Here is a 22,767-nt window from a genome sequence, read left to right on the forward strand (position 1 = left end):
GGGGGGATATCCCGATCCTCCCAACACGTTCCAGGGGTACTCAACACTCTAGCAGACTCTCAGAGCAGAGATCCCCTACCAGAGGAACACGAGTGGCCACTACACCAAAGCGTCGCAAACCACATCTTCTCTCAATGAGGGGGGGGGGGGGGGGGAGCTATCCCACTCTAGACTTGTTTGCTACAAAAGAAAACGAGCGATGCCTAGACTTCGCGTCCAGCCAGACTCCAAGGGGAACGCCCTATGGATGAACTGGCCAGGGAAATTTGCTTGCGCTCCGCTTGGTCAAGGGTTACTCTCGACATACGATTGCCAAGAAAGGAGCTAAGCCACTCAGTAGGTTCCTGTGAGCATGCGCCAGCAGTCGATAAGGCTGATCGTAATGTTTCATGGTCCACCAAGTCGAAATTTGATGAAAAACCAGAAACATGAGGAGACCGGATTTGCTACTGTCAACTTGAAGTACACCCTGATCATTGGCCTTTACCGATTTGACTTGAATTACTAGCATCTCCCGTCTCCCGTCGGCTTAACGCATGACTGCTTGTCACTTTATCTTTACTCGAAGCCAAGATTGCTGGCTCAACTGATTCAGTAATTGCATAGCCCAGTTGTTTAAAAGCAAGGGCTTCTGACATTACCATATTTTTATAAATTTAGAGAAAAATCCCATTCTTAGTACATTTACCCGGCAATTATTGATGAGCTCCATCTGGGCTAGATCATTCGTATTAAGTGCTTTTAACCCTAGGGTTTTCCCCAAATGAGGAAAAAAAAACTGCCCTTTAAAGGGGAAAACGCCTAACTGGAAGGCTCTTACAGGGACTATACTAGAAAAGTTTACACTCTTCGGGGGCCCTCCATTTTACCCAGAACCGGTTGCTGCCCAGGGGCCAAGTCATCCCATCAAGGTTTGTTTTTTCTTGACTTCTTGATCGGTAGGCACTAAATCAAAATCCCAGATACACCTACCTAAGAAACATATATTCTTTTTTTCTTCCAATGTTTGAAAAATCAGCAGTTCATTTGGGGGAAAGCAACTGCTGCACCATAGGCACAAGCACTTGCACTGTCGTTTGCAGGGTCGCAAAACCCCTCTGATCTGCCGCTACCATTGGATTGGCTAGCTGAATCCTTTTTGGTGCTACACTCGAGTCGGGTCCATTAAACTATCCAAGTCCCCCTCTGAACCATCAGAATAAGTACTTAGCCTCTCATCCAGAGACTTGCTTACCAGTGGTAATGGTTTAGGCTGAATAAAACGTATTATCGAGACTTTGCCTTTAATTGGCAATTTAATCATTTTTTTTATTGGCCTTTAAGCCCACTTTAATGCAATTCGTATCACCCATCCCTTGTTTAACCTACTAATCCATTCCCCCTTAATGGGTGCAATTAAAATAGGAGGGAACATTTTGAATAATGGCACAGACTATAATATATAATCTCATCCTCTACCAAGATTCAGGACATACTTTAAGGGAACGAAGAAATTTAAGAGGCCCCTTACCTCCTTGTTTAGGTACATTGTTCACATTTTCCGACAACTTCTATGACTGTTATTTTCCCCACTCTATTATTCATACTTTCCGGCACGTCCTCAACATCCACCACAGGTGAGTGCCCAGACTACACAATATGTACCTCTGTCAGGGCATTCACGAAGGCAGGGGCCCCCAAAATCTGGCTTCACTCTGGAGATGTGCTTAAATTCCCACTTGCCTCACATTGCAAGTTTAGTAAAACCACTCGCACTTAGCGCTCGGCCAATACAACTGTGCAATGTTCTTTAAGGAGTTGTCCATGAAATTAGTATCCCAAAGTTGTTAATAAGTTCCTTGTGAAGTTTATTTTCTGGTAGTTTAATTGTGCAAAAACATCCAACACTTATTTCGACAAGATGTCTTTCTCAAAGATGTGCGTGCATATTTAGCAAACAGGTTGCACATTAATAGATAGTGATAATGTTTGGTTCACATTAAATAGTCGCACAGTTAATTGCAGTGTGGAAGTCAACAAAAAATAAAGTAATACATAGTATAAAGCATAACATAAGATAAAATAAGTTCAAATAGTTTGTACATACCCCAGCCCTCCAGGCTGAAGCTTGCGGAAAAAGCCGGTGGTGTTGGGCTCCTGCAGGGTGTTAGTCCCCCACGGGGGGACGAAGCATCTAGCGCACTTAAAGCGCATAGGTTAATGAGGAAAGCATGGAAGGGTTCATGCGGACAAAGGCGATGAGAGGTGGAGTGCCAGGGTGGGGGCTTATTCGATGTGAACTGCCTGAATTGCTGAACGACCACTGCTGTTTTCACGCTACTGTCCACCCATCCCAGCCTGCCAGTCATGACTGCAATGGTGGATAAGGCTGACCCCCTCCTTTCACCCCCACAAAGATTCTTGCTATTTATTTTACCCAAGAGGAGAACATTGGCTATAAAGTGGAAATTGCTCAATACCCCCCCCCCCCCCCCCCCCTATACCAGGTGCCCACCCCATGGTGCAGTCCCACAGTCCCATCAAGCTAAACCTATCAGCTGATTAAGTAAATATTAATTTCTTGGAAGTACCTTGGATGTCATGGGGTGCAAAGTCGCTGACCCTCAAGAAAAGGATCTTCTTAACGTCTGAACTGAGGTTTTGCCCAGCAGTGGAGGGCCTGTACGCATACATTCAGGGGAGCACAAGTTAATTACTTACCCCTACAGACATAGACTTTGTCATTGCTACAGCCTGACATCCTCCAATACCCTATAGGCCCGTTGGAGGCTTTACCTCAAATTCATTAACATCTAGCTCTGTTAGTGGGAATGACGGCTGTTAACACAGTGCCCTGTCCCCTGCCCCACCCCCCCTTGACCGGGCCGCAGGGGCAAGGGGTCCCGACATCCAGGACTAACTCACTAACCTCTTTTTCACCAAGCAATTTCATTGCTCACAAAGCGGCGGCACAGGTTATGTGCGTTGAAAAGGGTCACCAGCCGAGCGTCCACTCAACCTGTATATTAGCCACAACTGGAGCATCTGCCCAAGAAACCTTGCCCGCTACTCATTCGCCGCTTTCAGGCCCCAACTGGAATTGAGCCATCTGGAGAACAGTTTGTTGCCTCGCCCGAGTAACGTATGCTCCCCAATGCTAACCGACTCCCCAGTTCTAACACATTCCTGCTCCCAGTATTGTCCATCTTGTAGCGGGGGGACCCCTGTACTCTGTGGTTGCAACTGCAACCACGACTTGGAGGAATTCGGGGACGTGAAGAGGCTGCACTGGCTATACTGGCTTTGCTCCACATGTGGTTGTTTATTTGTATCCCAGGAAACCATATTGAACTGTAGAAGGATGCGTCATAGCGGTGTGGGGGTGATCATGACTCTGAGTAGAATTGCGACATCGGTGCACAGCGAGCTGTATCCTGGGTTTCATTAAGAAAAGCTCCCCTTGTGCAACTAGCTCAATTTTAGTTGATCCTTATTTTGACTATATTGTTAATGTCCCTGTTGTAAGTGGTCCCCATGTTGCTGCCTTATCTGGGGCGAATGCAGTGCCATTGTGGAAACACTATGGGGGAGGGCGTCGGGTACCGTGGGACTTTGTCAAATAGGATCCCCAATGGAGGCAGGATGAAATGATCCTATTATATAGTTGCCAATGTGTCTAAATATGCTTCATGATTTGCATTCTTGGTGAGGGACTGTTTGTGATGACACCTGCTGCAGTACCTACGCGCCCCGTTAAATTAAAAGGGTTTGTCCATGAGAGTTGAGGTGATGTTAAAGATCTTGCGTCGCACCAGGTTTAGCTACTACGGAGACTTAGAGTCCCTCCACTCCGTTTGTGACAATATATAATGGTTGTGTTGAGCTATCCCTTGATAGTGCGCCGAAAAATAATGGAATGGCAAGTAGTGATGATTAATCAATTCCTGTTTATTTTTGTGATGTTAGAGCCTTTGTGGATGACACGTGTTTCGGCAGAGCTGCCTTTATCGAATCCAGGCTTATTAAATGAAAAGAAAATGAAAAGAAAATGCCATAAGGGAATTTGAAAACACACTAAGAAGAAAAAATATATACATATGTACGTATAGTCATCTGGCTGAGAAATACTACATACAGAAATATCTAAATTGAAATAGTGTAAAACATTGCTGAATTTATTGAAGAGACCCACTGCCTTTACAGGAGTATAATCACCTATTGCACCATTTGTAAAACGAATAAAAGAAGAAATTAACAGAAGGAAAATAAGGGTAAGCGATGAGTCTTGTGGTACATTATGTGAAAAGTTCAAAGCGAAAAAAGAGGGAGTTTAAGATCAGATAGTGCCCGAAGGGGACATAGGTCTACCTCTAAATGTGAGAGGAGTGAACAGGTTGGGAAAGAGTAGATAAACATGCACATGGCAGCTATTTAGTGACAGTGCAGGCGCTTTTTCTTACCTATATAGATAGCTCATAAGTCACTGCATAATGCATAAAGGTGCTGAAGTTCACAGGGATGAATCCCTCCTAAGTATAAAACATATAAACAAGTTGTTGGAAATGGATTCCAGGGATGTAGTGGCAACTTATTTGAACAAGTGTTTAAGTAAAAAAAAAAAAAAAAAACCCCTACGTAGTGCGCAGGCACGCAATATGTAAGAGTAAAACTAGGTCAGTCATATGTTATGTTTCAACAATATACATAATAGCTAACTGATGGTTCATAAAAACAACCCGTGGTGACATAAATTGTAACGGCTTCAAAGTGCTAACCGTGAAAAAAAAAAAAAAAAAAAACGAACGAAAATACATAGTTCTGGAACACGTGCATTTTGGTAAAGCACACATGTGAGGTTTAAGGAAAGCATCATGTCTCAGAGGGAAGCCCCTGTGCTTGCCCACACAAAAGAAAGGGTCCTACCTGATACAAAGAAGTCCTCCGTATGTCCGAGTGTCCTGTGTTTACCACATTGGGTGTAATGAATAAAAGGCAGAAAAGTCCTATGTCTGTTACTATTACTGGCGGCCATATTTTGGGAATGGGAAGCGTACTTGGGCTGCGCATAGTGGTTTATGTCCCATTTTGTGATGGGGTTGCCGCATTATGAACTTGGAAACATATACTTAAGGTGTGGGATTAAGCATGAATATAGTCCTATAGGTGCCTGTATTGATGTTAGAGAAATACATACAGAACACGAATTTGGTGCAAGTACAATATATTGGATGTAGCATGATGAGATGAATTCGTGGCTGATCAAAACGAAAATGGGGTATTATGGGAAACGTAGTGTGCAACTGTTGGTGGTGTTTCCCGCATGAGAAAAGGGGGATTATGGGAGATGTAGTCAGACTTCAATGTTTAGAATTGAAGAATCATGGGCGAATACGTGACTGATCAAAACGAAATAGGGTATTATGGGAAACGTAGTGTGCAACTGTTGTTGGAGTTTTCTGCATGAAAAAAAAAAAAAGGGGGATTATGGGAAATGTAGTCAGACTTCAATATTTAAATTGAAGGATAGTGGGAGAAAGGAAGGCAGTTTTAACAAGAGAAATAAGTAAGAAATCAAAGGCGTATCAAGTTACATGATTAACACAACAAAGTAAATTACATATCGTAGTATGTCAGAAGTAATTATAAAGTAATGCATATAGCAAATATAACAAGTTGCATAATTTTATAGAAAATGTATCATTTCATTGTCGGAGTTTAAACCCCACTCCACTGCTCGATGATGCCAAATCAGTCTTGCTTCGGCTCTTCTGAGAAAGAGTTCCTGGTTGCCTCCTCTTGTGGTAGTCTTGATTTTTTGTAGACCAATAAACTGAATGTCCAATTTATTGTCCATTTGATGCTTTGATTGCCAGTGTTGTGATAATGGCAAATTGCTGTCTTGACTTCCGATTACTGAAAGATGCTCTCTTATCCGAGTTCTTAGTTCACGAATGGTGGAACCAATGTATATCAATTGACATGTGCATTGAATTGCGTATACAACAGATTTAGATCGGCAATTAATTTGCTGTTTGATCAAAGTTTTTATCCCTTTTGCATCTGTAAATACAGTTGTTGGTGAGTGAGCATGTTTACACATGTTGCAGAAGCCACATTTTCTAAACCCAGTTGGTTGTTTAAGCCATGTTTCTTGGGTAATTTGTTCTTGTTCTGGTAAGAAAGAAGGGCTGACACACATTTTTAAAGTTTTGGCCTTTTTAAAGATGAGAGTAGGAGTATCTTTGAGATTTTCTGAAATATGGGGATCAAGTTTGAGGAGATGCCAGTTTTTCTTTAGTGCTCTTCTGATTTCTTTGTTATTTTCACAATAAGTGGTGATGAATTGTACCACTTCTTGGTGTTGTTGTGGTTTTGATTTTGGAGTTAGTGTCATTGTTCTAGTCATTTGCATGGCCTTGGTTCTGGCCTTGTTGATGTCTTTTTTAGGGTACCCTCTGGCAATGAATCTTGTAGATAGAAGTTCACATTCTGCTTGAAAAGATGTGGTATTAGTACAGTTCCTTTTTGCCCTGATGAATTCTCCTTTCGGAATATTTTTGATAACTGGTTTGTAGTGACAACTTGTGGCGTAGAGAGTTGAGTTTACCTCTGTTTCTTTTCTGTAGGTTTTGGTTATTAGTTTATTTCCGGAGACAGAAATTGTGAGGTCTAAAAAGTCAATCTCGAAATCACTGGATTTACCTGTAAATTGAAAACCAAAAGTATTGTTGTTGGCTTGTACTAGAAAGTCCATAAGAGCAGTTTCTGGTCCGTTCCAAATCAAAAAAACATCATCTATATAGCGCGTCCATTTGACAATGTGATTGTTGTAGGCCGGTAATTTGTAGATAAAGAGGTCTTCAAACATGCCCATTACCAAGTTGGCAAGGGCTGGGGCAAATTTAACGCCCATTGCAACTCCACAAGTCTGCTTGTAAAAATGATGATCAAAAATGAAAATATTGTTATCCAAAGTAGTGAGTAGCATTTCTTTAAGCATGCAAACGTAGTTAAAGTGTGATGAGGATTCCTCCTGGAAAACGTAATCTATAGTTTGTAGTGCTAAGTCGTATCCAATTGAGGTATAGAGAGCTTTAACATCCCATGTTGCCAGGATGATTGTCTGTATTTAAAAAAGCGGCATGTGCAGGAAATCAATACGCCTAGATATTTTAATCCTTGTGGGACCCAGCGGAAACCCAATGGGCCTGTCGGGATCCGTGTGGTGTCGGTTAGTGGGAATAGTTCGGATTTTGCGTCATTAATTCGGTATCCAGAATATCTTGTAAATCTACGGATTTCCTCCATAACCAGAGCTTTCTTACATTCCAGGTTGCATATGTATAAAAGATATGTTTATGTTGAGGTTCCTGCCGTTCAAGCCGCCTAGGCAAAGCATTGTGGATTTGGTAGGATGTCTGGTTCTTTGGTTCTCTTAGCCAGTCCAAAAGGCCCGTTTCCGTATCCTTGTACTTGGGTGGGGAGGCCTGCGCCCGTGAATTCTCTGTCCAGTCACTCCTGTGCTTCCTCCGGGTTGTTGAAAAATAAGGCACGGTTTTTGTACAGGACCTTTAGTCGGGCGGGATACATTAACATGTACTTTATTCCGGCATTGCAGAGCCTGGCTTTAGCCGCTGAGGCCTGTGCTGTGCTTTTCTGGACCTGAAGGGTGTAGTCTGGGTACACCGCTAGATTTGCGGATGCCCTCCATCGTACCGCCCTGTCTTGAATGCGGCAATCTTGTCTCTGTAATTCGGTATCTCTGCAATTCTAAGTCTTGGAGGGGTGCCTTGTGGTGGTTTCCTAGTGAGAGCCCTGTCGCTCTCTATTGTGAAGGGGAAAGATTTCCTGGCCCAATGTCTTGCAAGAATAAGCTCTCAATGTAAGTCGTGGGATCCACACCACCTTCTCCCTCAGGAACGCCGACAATGCGGACGTTCCTACGTGCTCTCCCTTTTACGTCTTCTGCCCTACTCTCTAATAGGTTGACTCTCTGTTGCAAGATGTGAATTTGGCCGTCATTGCTCTTTGTCATGACAACTTTGTCCTTTAGTTGTGTTTCCAGAGTAACGTCTTGACGTAACGGGCCCACATCAACTATCACTTCATCGATCTTGGAGCTTAGTGATGCTTTCAGTTCCGCAATCATGAGTAGGATTTTGCATTTTGTGCCCCCTCCCCCCCCCCCCCCGCCTCCTTTGTTTTGTCACTCTTCGTTGCCATGTTAGCCCAGGATACCCCGCTGTACTATTTACATGTTCTTACACTTGACGCTTTCTGTGAGCCTACGGTCTATGGTATATGGTATGCCTGGCATTTCCACTTCAAGAGGGGGGGGGAGAAACAGAACTGAAGCCAACAGGCGCTTCATGCGCTACATATACTGATGACGTCGACAGTCGAACGGAGGCCCTCGAGGGACATCAGTGCCCCCTGTCAAAAAAGACAAAAAACTACAAAGAACCTGGAGAGATAATTATCATAAGATGAGTAATGTGTGAGAGGAACATCCAATCGAAACAACGGTGTTAACCTTAGGTTTAGGCCCCACTACACCATTATCCCACAGATGGATATGTAATGACACCCTCAGCCGAGATCCGCTCTTTCGTTCAAAGCTGCAAGGGTGCATAAGTGAGTTTTTCTTGATCAATGACATGGGGGAAACGGCACTCAACATAGTTTGGGAAGCAGCAAAAACAACCCGGAGGGGCCTGTTGATAGCAGAAGGGTCAGCAAAAAAGAGGATCCGCTTTTTACATGTCAACATTAAAGCAGGAAATTGGGAGTAAGGAGGCATCGCTGCACAAACGAGTAGGTCCACCTGAAGAAAAGGCCAGAGAAATATCTAAATGAATTAAGTGAATTAGGAAGGGCCAATGTCTTGACCCAGCTACCCTATCTAAAGCAAAAATGTGCATGGTCTCCTATGCTAAGCCCACCCCACGTCCTGCTTTTGGGTTGAGACAACCAATGATATCACAGGAAGTAACTTTTAAGTGCCATAAATAATAGTATTGTTGTCCTAACCAAACTATTTGACACACTGGGGTGAAAATTATAGTTCAGGAAAAGTTATCCTAATTAATTGCAGCAAAGGTAGATTGGCTAGCTAACGAAACGGGTCAAGTGCGTGCGATAATTAACTCAGTAAATTTGTCCAACAAAAATTGGGATCCAGAGTTTCAACCCAGGATATCGAAAGAGGTAGGCTTCCAGACGTTTGAGGCATGGGAAATGATGGAGCCTGTGGACCAGAGTAATAATCCCTTGGGGATATCTCCTGCAGTGGAGATAAAGGAGTGTGAAGTAACAAAGCCCTAAGAACCGGGTTGAGGTTTTTCAAAACCGGAAAGGGAAGAAATAAAATGAAACGGCCTGTGAACCCAAAGAAAAAATGCCAAAAATGTGAAATCAAATAATCCCCAAAAATGTATAGACCAATTAACCACTCTAGCAGTCTCAGAAAAAAGAAAAGTCAAAAAGGACCAAACCAATGTTAACTGTGCACTAGAGCCCAGGCTTATAAGTAACAATGATAGCGCGACTATAGTGTCTGATGCAATTCCTTTCACCAAGAAGAGCTACTCCTGAACCTATCTACCTATTCAGTATCATCTTTACCACCATTAAATATCTTGGCGGAAGGGATTGGAGCTATAGGATCCCCGAAAGGTACCAAACAAATGTATAGATATTGCATGGCAGGAAACATGGAGGATACAGAGGAGGGTAACTTAATAGATTGTATATAAGCACATCTCAAGCGAAAGATCAGATAAACTCGAGCCAAGATCATGGAGAGACATCAAGTAGGGAGATGCACCTGAATCAATCAGATAATTTACTCCTAACAATGGTCAATCAACTTAAGAAAGGTCCGTTTCCAAACGGAACAACTCTCATCAGGGTTTAAAGCATACCATAACAAACTAATTTGGTTGTGTGATATTAAACGCATTCAGTTTATGAATGATAAAAATATGGATATGGTTAATATAACAATTCTTTCGCCTATTATCAAGGAACTAAACTGGAATGGAAGACAAAGCCTCCCATCAGGCAGGCATCCAAATGGACATAAAAAAGAACATACTGAAATCAAGTGATACTACTGATGAGTGGAGTAAACGTAGCCATAGTAATTATGACTCATTACACATTGTCTGTAAAGGTGATGCAGGGCAACTTTACTGAAGTCTATTTTAATCCCCCCCCCCCCTGAAACCGGCTAGAGCATCAACTTGGGCATGGTTAGCAAAAGCCATTAATGAAACAAATAGATAAAAAAAATAACTAATGCCAGGAATCGGGACCAGCAAGACTGGTGAAAATGGTGAGTTAGAATAATAGGGGATTTAAACACCTACTGAATCCAACATTAGAAAACCTTGATCATAGTATTTCCAAGAAACTGGATTTTATCATAACCAACTTGGCCAGGGTATGAAGTAGCATGGATGATTCCTGCCATATATTATAGCATACCTGAGAAGTGTCTGAAAACTTTCTTTTTTGATGCTGGACTCGGCTGATTGATCTTATTTTCTGGCTTCTACCCCTTAAACATACCTGCCTTACAATAATTGTTTTTCTGCTAGTTGTAGGCTTGTTTCTCTGGGGTGGTTTTCTTTCCCTTCTTTTTATCAGGCTTCTATCATTCTCTGCATGTGTTACTCTGGTGAGCTCCCTGAGGCCTATGGGTTAGTGACGCAATAGAAAAACCTAGATGGATAGCAAGGGAAGACCTTTGGCGGGGCTACTAACTGCAGTAAAATTGAACATAAATAGTCCCTAAACAGCATGGGCATCTCCCCCATCCATGCATCCAATAGACATGGGCGGAAGGTAATGCATTGGGCTCTCAAATGGCCATACTTATATTGAAATCTGTCTATGATAACCAAGACATTTCTTGCATTTTGTAAGTAAAATGTTAGATCTGACTGCTCTGAACAGTGAGATAAACATGACTTTCATTGTAGGTGATCTCAATATAAAATGTATTGGAATTTAAAATAACAAAGTATCAACTCGTGCTAGACTATGGTTGAACCCAACGAAGGAAAGGAATTTTCTAATGTTAAATGGAACATCGCAAAGAGACTCTCCTCCCAAGTCTACCTGGGCGAGCGAATCCTCTGTGGCAATCCTAGATTATGCATTTATATCTGAACATGCACTCGACAAGGTGGCTGATTTTACTATTGTTCTGACAATGGTGAGTGATCGTAACATTCTAGGGATCACATTGGCAATACCAATAAGGAAAATAGATAAGAAGTATCCCCTAGAAACACAAGGAAGGAATAAAGGCAAATGGACAGCATTTAAACTAGGTAAGTTAACGAACAATTTACAAATTGACCTTGATAACACAGATCTTATAAGGACCCTGGCATACACTGAAACTTTAGTTTTTTTTTTCTTCAGACTCGGTGAAAGGGTCTCCCGATCCAGATGACCCACAAATATTCTTTCGATGTATTTGTGCAGGCCATGAAAGCCAGAAGGAGACGCTTAATTCGGCAAATTAAACTAGCTAAACCACCCATTATGAAACTCCTGACAAGAAATATTCGGACAATATTCAAAAATTGAATGCGACAACAGACATATTTTTTTATTATTGCGGGTGAGCGTATGTTGGCAGCTGTTTCATCCAAGTCTAGCTTGCAGATATGGAGACTGTTGACAAAAGGCGCCACATGATACCTCCTCCTCGGCACTGCTGAATATTATTAATGCAGCGACGTGGGTATCGTATTTCACAGCAATATTTGCAGCCCCTCCTGTAATAAGCGGATAAGCAGAGATCCGGACTATTAGTTTGAGTACATTGTCATTTGATCTACATGACAGTCATGCAAATTAACAGATTGAGCTCCTCTCGTGCGCCTGGGCCCGATGGATTATCGAATGACGCTTAAATCAAATCCGCAAGGATGGGTGCAGATATTGAATCTGATTTTTTTCACAAAAACGTTGACACAGGTCATACAACAGTCATGGAACACTTCAATAACTGTCCCATTATTCAAGAAGGGCAATAGGAAAGATCCATCAAATTACTGGCCAATTGCCCTTCTTGGTATACCGGGAAAAGATGTTGCGTGTTTATTTCTTAGACATTACGAGGTGGTTGAATTCTGAATTGCAGCTAGATATGGAAGGGCTGTTTGCAGGTCTCAGATTATTGGCACCAATGGTGGAGTTGTCCAAAAGCCGAGACTTACTGGAAAGAGGTTCTGGGGTGGGTTCGCACAATTCAAAAGAGACTGGGACTTTGCACCTTTGTTACTCCTGTTTGGGGTTGAGAGTAGAGATGGCTATTTTTTGCTATACCATATGCCTCGGAATCTCTGTGGCTGCCAGAGCATGTTTAACTCAACAATGGAAAAGAAACACTCTCCCGTTCAAACTAGACTGGCTTAACAAAGCATTTGACATTTGTGAAATGGAGAGTCTCGCGGCGGCAAGAGCCTCACAGCAACAGTCATGGAAACGCATACATCTATTGATGCTGAGTGGCTCCCCTTCATGGAATATTATAGTAAAGCGAGATCGTGAGGCATCTAGACACAAGCCAAGGGACGTCCAAAAGCTTGAAGACATAATGAACTCTGGACACTGACTTACCAGTGCGGCTCTGGACCACGTCACTGCCGTCCCTAACAAACTATAATTGGGAAATATAAGAAGGATCCCTGAATTGTCAGGAGTAACTCAATTTTCGACAATACCTTCTTGAATAAATAACTTAATAGTACCACAACAAGCAACCATATTCCTGTCCCACATAGGTTCTGGGAAGGGGCGAGGGGAAGGGTTGGTTTTGTTTGTGGAATGTAACTGAACTTCCAATAATTGCGCAACTGCTCCAATAGTTTTTACCATAATTCTTGTTCTGTTGCACACAAAATAAGTTTGCAAATGACAGGCATGACTACTGTTTCTTCATAGGATCGATAATGTTGGAAGGGTGTGCATTTCCATTGTATGTTGCTTGTTTAAGATTATTTTGTTGGAAATACAAATAATAATCAAATGTTAAAATCAATTAACTCCATGCCGTAAACAGATGGGCGTTCAGCTCATGATCTTATGTTTTTCTTTGTAGGGCTCTAGAGATGGAAATTAACGAAAGCTGGCACCTGCATTGAAATACCTGACCCAAGACAACTATCTTAGTTCTTCATGATGAATGGGGATATGCCTCATGTTCCCATCACTACTCTAGCAGGGATTGCAAGCCTAACAGACCGTAAGATGTTTTTTGTTTAAATGTTATTACGCATCTTTTGCAACCCATTTTTAGAACAAAGTTCTATACTAAGCGCTAAACTTCTATGAAGATAATCTGAAGTAAACCACAATGCATTCACACTTATATTTACTTCTTCCTGTGAGTATCTATAGAATTGAGGTGGCAAGTGACTTTTTTTAATGGCTCGCTAGTAAATTGACCTTTAGCCCCCTGGATATACCCATATAATACAAGGCACATTCCAGGCAAGAAGTAAAGCTGGAACTCCACTTTGCACAGCGTTTGTTGATCTCAAAGCAACTTTTGATAGTGTCTGTAGAATTAAGCTATGGGACAAGCTGTGGAACTAGGGAATTCCGCAAGGCCTCCTCAAGATCATAATGTTATTATACACTGATTCAAAAATACTTATTGGACTTAACACAGAGGGTCCCTTTTTTAAGAGTCATGCCACAGTGTGGTTAAGGTAGGGGTGTTTGCTCGCCCTCTGTCTTTTCAACATGTGCGTCTGATATTTTTGACATGTTGAAGTCAGATCATTCCCTCTTAAACTAGGGTCTGTACATATTGAGACAATTTTGGCAGACATCGCTTTGTTTGACTAACTTCTCATTTAGTAACTGCTGTAGGCCCATCTGCGTAAAGTATACTCTAGAATCAATTGCACTTTAATCCAGATGAAATGACCGATGTGATTTTCAAAAACAACTAAGTGTGTAGGTCTAGCTTGTAGGTGGCAGTGATACATTTGTTGGTCATGCAGCATTTGATATATTTGGGATACCCAATTTATGATAAACCAGGAAGTAGACTGAACATGGAAAGATGAAGAATTAAATTACATTTGTTAATGGCACAAACATGGAGTTAAAACAAAATATTGGGTATTTTCATTGATCCCGTTTAATTTGACAATTTAAATGATCTACCCATAATCCTTTAATGGTTTAGACGTTTTAGATTCCCTGTGTGAGAATTATCTAAACTACGGCTAGCTTGAAAAAGGGTCTTAAAACTCCCAATGTGTGCCACATTGGCTCCCATTAGATTAGAAATGGTGCTTCAATCTCTCCATTCTAACGTCAAGACCTAGAAGTTAATGCTGTTTCACAAGATATTAACCCGTTGGAGGAATTTGTATGAAGATGTGTGTGAAATTGTATGTAAAAGTGAACCAACGGTCTGTAACAGCTTCACAGACGAATGTACAGAGTATTTGAAAGATTTGGGCTTGCATGAAAAGTATTTGGCCAACTTTCCTGGCAAAACTGAACATTGAAAATCCAATACTGGCTTGACAAGAATGAGGCCCTTAGTAAATCTACTTTGCTGAAGGAATATAAGAACATTATTAGGCAGAGAGAGGTTATGCAAAGCTATTGTGAAATTTTCCCAGATTATAAATTTAGAGCAATGTTTATGCACTTTTGTCTCAATATTTTATGTACATTGGATGTTTGGTGCCCTTTGATTCTGTAGGCTGTTTGACCTTTAGAAAATGAAACCACTAAACGGAAGATATTTTCTTGTACTATAACGAGACAAGGGACTTTAGAGACTGAATCTTGCATGGTAATCCGGTGACAATGACTATTGCAGTAGTGCAATTTATATATAGGCTATATGAGGGACTAGACAAAAATATAGTACTGCTCTTGGAAGCTAAAATATATAAACCTAAGAGGTGTGATATGATGCCCCATAACTATTAGTACCAGGGAGGCTATCTATCTAATTGACTGGAAATCCTCGCAACGCACCTAACATCTTCAACACAACAAAAATATTTTTTTTAGTAATGGTTAAATACAAGTTTTTTTCTTCCAAAACGTTAAATCATAGTGATTCCAAATGGCTATAAAAATTCACTATTACTGCATTAATTCATCTATTTACACAAAATGAAATCAAAAATTTTAAACCACAAATGCGTTCCAACATTATGTACAATGTAAAATATCCAAAATTGCACAACGGGTTGTGCGTTCCTGTGGTTTTCCCATCAGGTAGAAGGTAAGCCCTCTCTGGTACTAGTAGTTAATGTTGTATGTTTTCCTCCCAGTCGCTACTGGGTGAGTTACAAGACTGGGCTCCCTCTTATTGATTATTAGTTATCTGATATAACATGTTTTAGACGATTGTGGTTTGACTCATGATGAAATGTGTATGGATTTATAACATGTTTCCTTTTATATGTATTTAATGTTTAGTATGAAGGTTTTGATATAAACTGTATATGCTTATATTAATAATTCAAGTACATCTCTTTGGCATCAACCTTTTAAACTAAACTTGTTGGGTTTATATCAAACAATGAATCCTGCAAATGTGTATTGTCATCATCTTTGAGGTTTCTCATCTCTTCTACCTTGTTCCATAAACCACTTTCATTTACTATATCCTAAACCTATATTTATGAACTAAATCAAACAACCTCCCTTCCTCCTGTCCACCCTTGGGTCTTTTCATCCAATTTCTTTTTGCTTTTGGTGTTAAGCATGTAGTAAACTTTAACAATTGTGTGCTGTTTATAGCTCCATCTCCGGGTCATGAGCCAACTCTATTCTCCTGTTAATTTTAAATTGTACTACAAACTACTGGCGATAAGGTTTATCTGGCGAAAAATGTCAGCTTGGAAAATTGTTGTTGCATGAAATAAATTGGAGCTCTTTGTATGCAAAATCTTTTTTATGAAACAGTCTTAAATGTGTTTCAGATCTGGACATCACATATAAGACCACAGTTTTTCACCTGATGTGTTGGATCACGATGTGATGAGCATTTTATTTTAATCCATGTTTGTGGCCGTAACAATTCCTGTGTCCAAGGTTCTTTCCATTCCATGTCCCTTTGTGAAAACATAAAAATAATATGAGGCCGGGAAGCCCAAAAAGAAACGCACCAACACAGGTTACAAAGAACATACAAGTGCTTTAGTTAAAAGCTACAACAGTTACCAAAGTCAATTGACAAACGGATAGCTATTCGGCTCTGAGTAACGTAACGAACTTCAACGAAGGTTCGATGCATTAGTAAGAGAGACCGCACATTGGAATATTTGGGTCTTTTATATTGTTTATCCAGCCCTTGGCCAACCCCCTCACGGGTTAACCATTCTAGGGATCGGGCCTATGGGTTCCTAGCCAGGTCAATCCTATAATATATGCATTTTGATTAGTTTCGCTGATATAGTTGTACATTTACACATAGGTCAGCAATAGGACAAGGTCTCAGTTCGCGACCTCGACAAGTGGCCTGCAGGCATATTAATTATTCGTGTGTACGGAGGTCACAACGGCCAGAATCTTACTCAGAATGTCATTCGGCCTCCATTTTGATGTTCCGGGTGACATCCACATTACAAAAGAACCTAAAACGGCGGCTTAATCTAAGATGGCGGCTTACATTACTTTATCTAAGGTCAAGACCTTGCCGCGGAGTTTGTTCGCATATGATGTTTTAGACAACTTGGCGTAGGCCAATACACATACAATTGCTGCGATAGGAGGCATAATATTGCTTCAATTCCGACACCTTCCCACCTCTACTTCAAAGAAGACGTATTTGATTTTTTCTGTCCTGTGTGAGAGTACCTTGGGTACAGCTTTTTTTCTTATTTTTTGTTATGGCCAACGTGATGTATCTGCATTCAGGGCCTGAATCAAGATACGACTGGCACAACCTCAGGTTCCAATGTAGAATGTCAGCACAGTACCATTTTAGACCTCTTTGCGTTTGTGCACAATGCACATAGGGGTCTATCGAACAGGATATGTAGGAATGACCAAAAAGCTGTTGATCTGCAATCATGTCTTTCAGGCCTCCCCCGCCAGGCCACAGACAGAGAGGTAGCCAACACAGTAGTGGGGTACAGTTTTGATTAAACTGGCCAACCAGGCATTAGCCTATTGAGGTCAATGGTCCAGTCAGTCCCTGGTTTGGATTAGCTGTCTGCATGGTCATGCAGTTTTTGTCTGCTTCCACATATAGTGCTGGTCATCAGCTGCAAGCCATCTTAAGCTATCCTGCACAATGTGTGTTTGGCACACTTATGACCCAATGACTTTATTCTCACTCTGATGCTTTCAGTACAAGAATAGATGCTACCCGTATGCAGATTGCTGCTTCAATGCTTAATTTGGCGTGCATAAACCGGAATCGAACACTGAGAGGATAGTTTATCTTAGTAGACCCACTAGAGGGGCATGTACATTTCCAAACATGCAATCTAGGTCGCATACGGATAATACAAGATATTGGCTGCTGCAATATTTGGGGTCTACAGGAGCTAGAGGTCAATCATAGACCAGGCACCAGGGCTATTGGAAATACTTTCTCGTCAACCCTAACACTTTTTAAATTTATTTCAAGTCTAACCAATACAGCTAAACTGATGCAGATTGAAACAAAATCTTACCGTTTATAGAGTGGCTGCTGCAATAGTATTGGAACTCGTTTTGAGTTAAAGTAAAATATGTATTCACTGGAAAAGTGAAATGTTTTCACAATAATAATTCCTTTGCAGCTATTCATACACATATACAAATACAACTATACTTCTTCCAATCGGGCAGTTACGATAGTTTCTTCCTGTGGCACTATGTGCACTACTGGTCCAAACCTATGCATTTAGCTTTGTGGGTGAAAGCGGGTCCTCAAGGTCCTTCGTGTCTGTCTCCTATTATTTAATGGGAGTATTTTTACTCCCTATTTTTATTTTTGCTGAGTATTTGCCTATTCTTAGGGAGTAAAAGTGGCCGATACTCCTCTTATCTGTAGGGCTGCCCACAGGGTCTAGCGAGTCTCTTGAGAAAACCAAGGATAGGTGGATGGCACAATTCTATCAGTCTTGCACACTTTGACTTAACTGGAACAGTTCAATCTTAGGCTTCCAACTTCTGGTAGTTCAATCGCTTCTTTAGACTCTGCCCGCCTTGCCAACAATAGTCAGTTCATTCAATGTCTCACAGTTCAGCATAGGCTTCCCTTTGCCGGGCTCGTGACCCTCTCCTGGATTCATTCCCTTCTCCACGTTTTATCTAAAGTATTTTTTCACTGTCAAAGACTTTCGAAACTGCAAGGAATTCATAGACCTCTGCATGACCACTTCGTAATCTTTCAATAATCCTTAAATAATCCTTCAATTCACAATCTTCTCTTGAGCACTAATGCCTCTTGGCACTAGAGATTCTTATTTTCTTTAGCTAGCCTTCTTGGCTTTTTGCAAAGTACTTATATTTTGCCCTCTTGGCATATAACCAGTTTGCATATTTCACTTTCTTCTTATTCAACTTTCTTTCCCTACCCGGTTACTTTCTTTCCTTTTGATCTCTGCTGTAATATCTTTAAAATTCATAACATTTCAGAGACTTTCAAATGTGCGAATTCACCTCACAGCACCACTCTGTTACTTTGTATCCTTTCCTTTCAACATGTGTTCTCTTCATTCATGTTTTATGGGCACACACACAACCTTCAACTTTCGCAGATCACTTCAGGCAGTGACAAAATGATGGTTCAACCTGCACGGTCTAAGACAGCCATTTTCACGCGCTCTTTCACATCAATGTTCTCCACGGCTGGTGCAGAGGGGCCTATTTTCGGGGCTGAGGAGCATTTTCCACAGAATGTTAACATGAGAAATCCTTACTGCCCTTCAATGGATTGGTGTGCACGGTTTCAGCATGCCACACAGTCTATCTTCCTTCTCAGTCTGCTCCCTTAGTTTGTGGATGCAGTTGGAGTAGGGCCATTTTATCAACCAGCCTCATTACAATCTTGTGGGTATGCCCCTCCAAAACTGCCTCTACCCACTCCTCTGCCTAGACCTTCCCCTGATGACGCGTTCTTTGGCAAATTCCAGGCCCTTATACACTCTGACCCGATGAAGGCTTACTTTAAGTATCTGGTCAAAGAAATGCATCCTAAGCCCCTCAAGCCGCAGCCTGCTCCTCCTACTCATCAGCAGATTTCGGTAGTGCCTCCTCCTCTTCCAATGGGGCCCCCTCTACACTGCCACCACTTCCACCAGTGCTTGAGACTCCAGTTGCGCAGACAAGTGTGCCCCCAGCAATGATTCCCTCTAATGATTTTTCTCTATGTGCGGAACCGGTTGGCTGTTGTGCGCACATTATTTTCCATGTGCACAACTGACTAATGAGGGAAACCACTTTGAGCTACCGTCGCAGAACAGGGTTTGGAAAGGAATTTCCTCTTCCCAGCCACTGCAATTCTATAAAAATCTTACAACACTTTTTCCAAATACATAGGCCAAAATAAGCCATATGTGATTTATACCGAAAACACATCACCCGGTCTAAGACTTCAATATCTGCCACAGTACCTTGCAAACTTACTTCTGCGCAGAGAAAAATGTTGGCCTCATTACGAGTTTGGTGGTAAGTGGTAAAGTTGGCAGTAAATCCTGGATGCAAATCCTCCAACTCAATGCCGAAATCTTTGGAATTTCTGCTGCTGTAATTCTGCCAAAAAGCCCCATTGAATCCAATCGACTCATTATGGACTCCATATGAATGGGGAATTTACACCACCACCACCACCAGTTGTAATCCGGCGGAAATGCCTCTGGACCAAGTGGCGATAACAGTAATGCGTTTGGGCGGTATTCTGGCGGATTTACACCAGGATACCGCCCCAAGTCATAATGAGGTCATGTATGTTTTATGCCACTGGAAAATCACTAATTTGTATTACAAAACACAAATATCGCTTGTCATAACTGATGTGGTTGTCAAGAAACTCCGACAGAATACATTTGTTGATGGATTTATGGCAATTAAGAGCAATGTGTCAAAACATGCTGAAAGGAGTGTCACTTTAAGTAATTCAGGGCCAGGCGTACATGCTTCTCATCATTTGTAGAAGGATGAAAATTGCATCAGAATAACTAACTTAGAATATGATGATGCAAAATTCCTGTGCCTCTGCTCACTATCCACATTACGGTCTCCTGTGGGTAGTGGTAACACCAGCCTTAGAGCTAAGAGACGTATGCACCATGCATACTTTACTCCCTAAAAAAGGAAAATGTGCCTAACAAGAAACATTGAAAATATCATTGCTTCAACCCACACAGCTCGCCTGATATTTTTTGGAATTCGTGACCAGTAGAGCAGTGGCTTAGGAAGGAAGGAACTCTAATACTATTAATGCCTGATTTCAAAAGGAATTTTATGGGGAAAGAACATATTTTAATAAGCAGAAAGTATCCCTGTTGGCAAAGCTAATTATTTTTACTCCCTGAAAAATCAGTTGACTCCACGTAGGGAGCACAATCTGATCAGAGCTCTGCTTGTACCCCTGACATGAGTAGTGAAATGGCAGGGCAAATAATAGTGTATAGTTTTGCCCACCGTTCCGCACCACAGCCTAGATGAAACTAAACCAGAGCCTTGCTGGGATTTATTATGGAGCCCTGTTCAAAGAAAGAGACACAACTGATAGAGTGCCTTCTTCTGTAACTATGAATCCCTCTTCTGTAATTCTTTGTGATCAGTTAAATAAGATGAAGGGAGATGCTAGAGACTGCACACGCAGAACACATGGTTATATTGAAAAGCCTTTATCAGTCGAGCATAGAAAGAAAAAGAAGGTGCTGTTGTCTAGATGGGTACTAACATTTCCTATCCTTTAGCAAACACGCAACACATTTCCTTCAGTGTACTGTCGAAACGTCTGACTTGGTCTTTGAAATGTGCTGTTTTGATCATCAACTGCAAGGAGTGATGCTTCCACCCATACCCTTTGCTGGCCCCTGTGCTTGTCTCCAAAACTAGTTGATGGAGCACTGTAAAAAGTGAGGGATTGTAGCAGTAAGCACTCACTCGGATATTTGCAGACACACAATACTTTGCAAGCAAGGCATATTTAAATGCCTCAACATATGATGTGCATTTTAAGAATGTCATGACTCTGCATGTACACAATTCTTCTGCAGTGCATACAAGATTGTTTGTTTGCAACATACCCCACCCAATATCAATGTAATAGCACTCAATCAGTTGTATCTTTCTTCCACTAGATCCCTTATCTCTATGCCCTGGACACTATCACCCCATTAAAGCTAAGCAATAGCAAACCTAGAGCACACTTAAATGCCTGGTTTACCCCTTATCTAAAAACACTAAGGAACGAAAAACGCAAGTGCAAATCCGCTTGGAGACTACTTCCATCAGAAATGAATAAAGCCTCCCTCATTAAAATCTCCACAAAATACAAAACAGAAATAAAGCGAGCCAAAAAGGAAAGTTTCGACAACAGAATAATGCAAGCCAAATGGGGAACTAAGGAGCTTTTCACAACCCTGAAGGAACTAGAGAACCCTATCCCAGTCCCAGTTAACTGTGACAAAAATAAAACCTGGTGCTCAAACATCTAGAAGGCCCTAGGTGACAAAATTGTCACACTCCAAATCAAAATTGACAAGAAAATACTAAACATACCCGCAACAACCATCCAAATTAACAACTCGCCTACCAATACCAAACCAGAACATAACTTTAACTTCACTAAAGTCTCCATACTGGAATTCGAAAAAATAATCCGATCTCTGAAACCATCAAATTGTCGGGGCGATAACTGCCTGGCTCAAAAAAAGACGCTGCCAGAGACCTATCCCCATTCATTACTAAACTTATCAACTCTTCATTCTCTTCAGACACTATACCAAGTAAAGTAACCTTAAGGAATCTTGGGTCCTGCCGCTCCTTAAGAAGCAAACACTAGACCCAGCGATACCAACAAATTACAGTCCCATCACTACGGTGCCCTTTCTACTAAAGATTCTAGATGGGGTGGCCTATTTACAGATCCTTAAATTCTTGGAGATGCACCATCTCCTAGGCAATCTGGATTCAGACCACAACACGGTACTGAAACAGCATTTATCGATCTCAGAGCCCTGTTTGACGAGCTGAGTGACCAAGGAAAAACTGCCTTACTCCTCCTCCTTGGAGATCTCAGCAGCATTCGACCTCGTGGATCACAAAGTGCTCTGCAACCATCTAAAATCAGCAGCTCACTTCTCGCCACAAGCCATAGCTTGGATTAAATCATTAAGTGAGAGAACAATGTGGGTCTTATCCACCTCAGCAGCTGCCGACCCTGTGCCCATCAGATGCAGTGTGCCCCAGGGATCATGCGTGTCCCCCCTCCCCCCGCCCAACATGTATAATATTTTTACTAAGCCCCTGTTTGATGATTTAGACCATCTGGTCGTCACCTACACTAACTATGCAGATGACGGCCAGATTCTCATCCCACTTTCTTGGGATTTGGCCTTGGTGAACAAGATGTACCTCATCCAGGCATGGATGGCCCGTCATGGTCTATGCCTGAATGATGACAAAACGGAACTCATACTGGGGTCTACACACAACATCAAGAAACTCAGTCAAGACTACACAACCTTTGTCATAGACGGCCACATAATCAAAGTTACCAAAGGGGTAAAAACACTAGGTTTTTACCTCAACGCCAGTTTAACTTTAGCAAAACAAGTG

General features: G+C 41.6%; 1 protein-coding gene across 6 annotated transcripts in view; it reads left to right on the forward strand.

Moving 5' to 3' along the window:
- The window catches only part of NIPBL (NIPBL cohesin loading factor), a 2,053,700-nt gene that overhangs the window by 90,285 nt on the left and 1,940,648 nt on the right, over positions 1–22,767 (forward strand). For all 6 annotated transcript variants that reach the window (XM_069627143.1, XM_069627142.1, XM_069627145.1 and 3 more), the window contains exon 2: positions 13,100–13,243. In XM_069627143.1, coding sequence (XP_069483244.1) covers positions 13,177–13,243 — 67 coding nt within the window. In that variant the 5' untranslated portion in view covers positions 13,100–13,176. The remainder of the gene's footprint in view (positions 1–13,099; positions 13,244–22,767) is intronic.

The sequence above is a fragment of the Ambystoma mexicanum genome, chromosome 6p, assembly GCF_040938575.1.
Source record: "Ambystoma mexicanum isolate Mex_15411 chromosome 6p, UKY_AmexF1_1, whole genome shotgun sequence".
NCBI lineage: Eukaryota > Metazoa > Chordata > Amphibia > Caudata > Ambystomatidae > Ambystoma > Ambystoma mexicanum.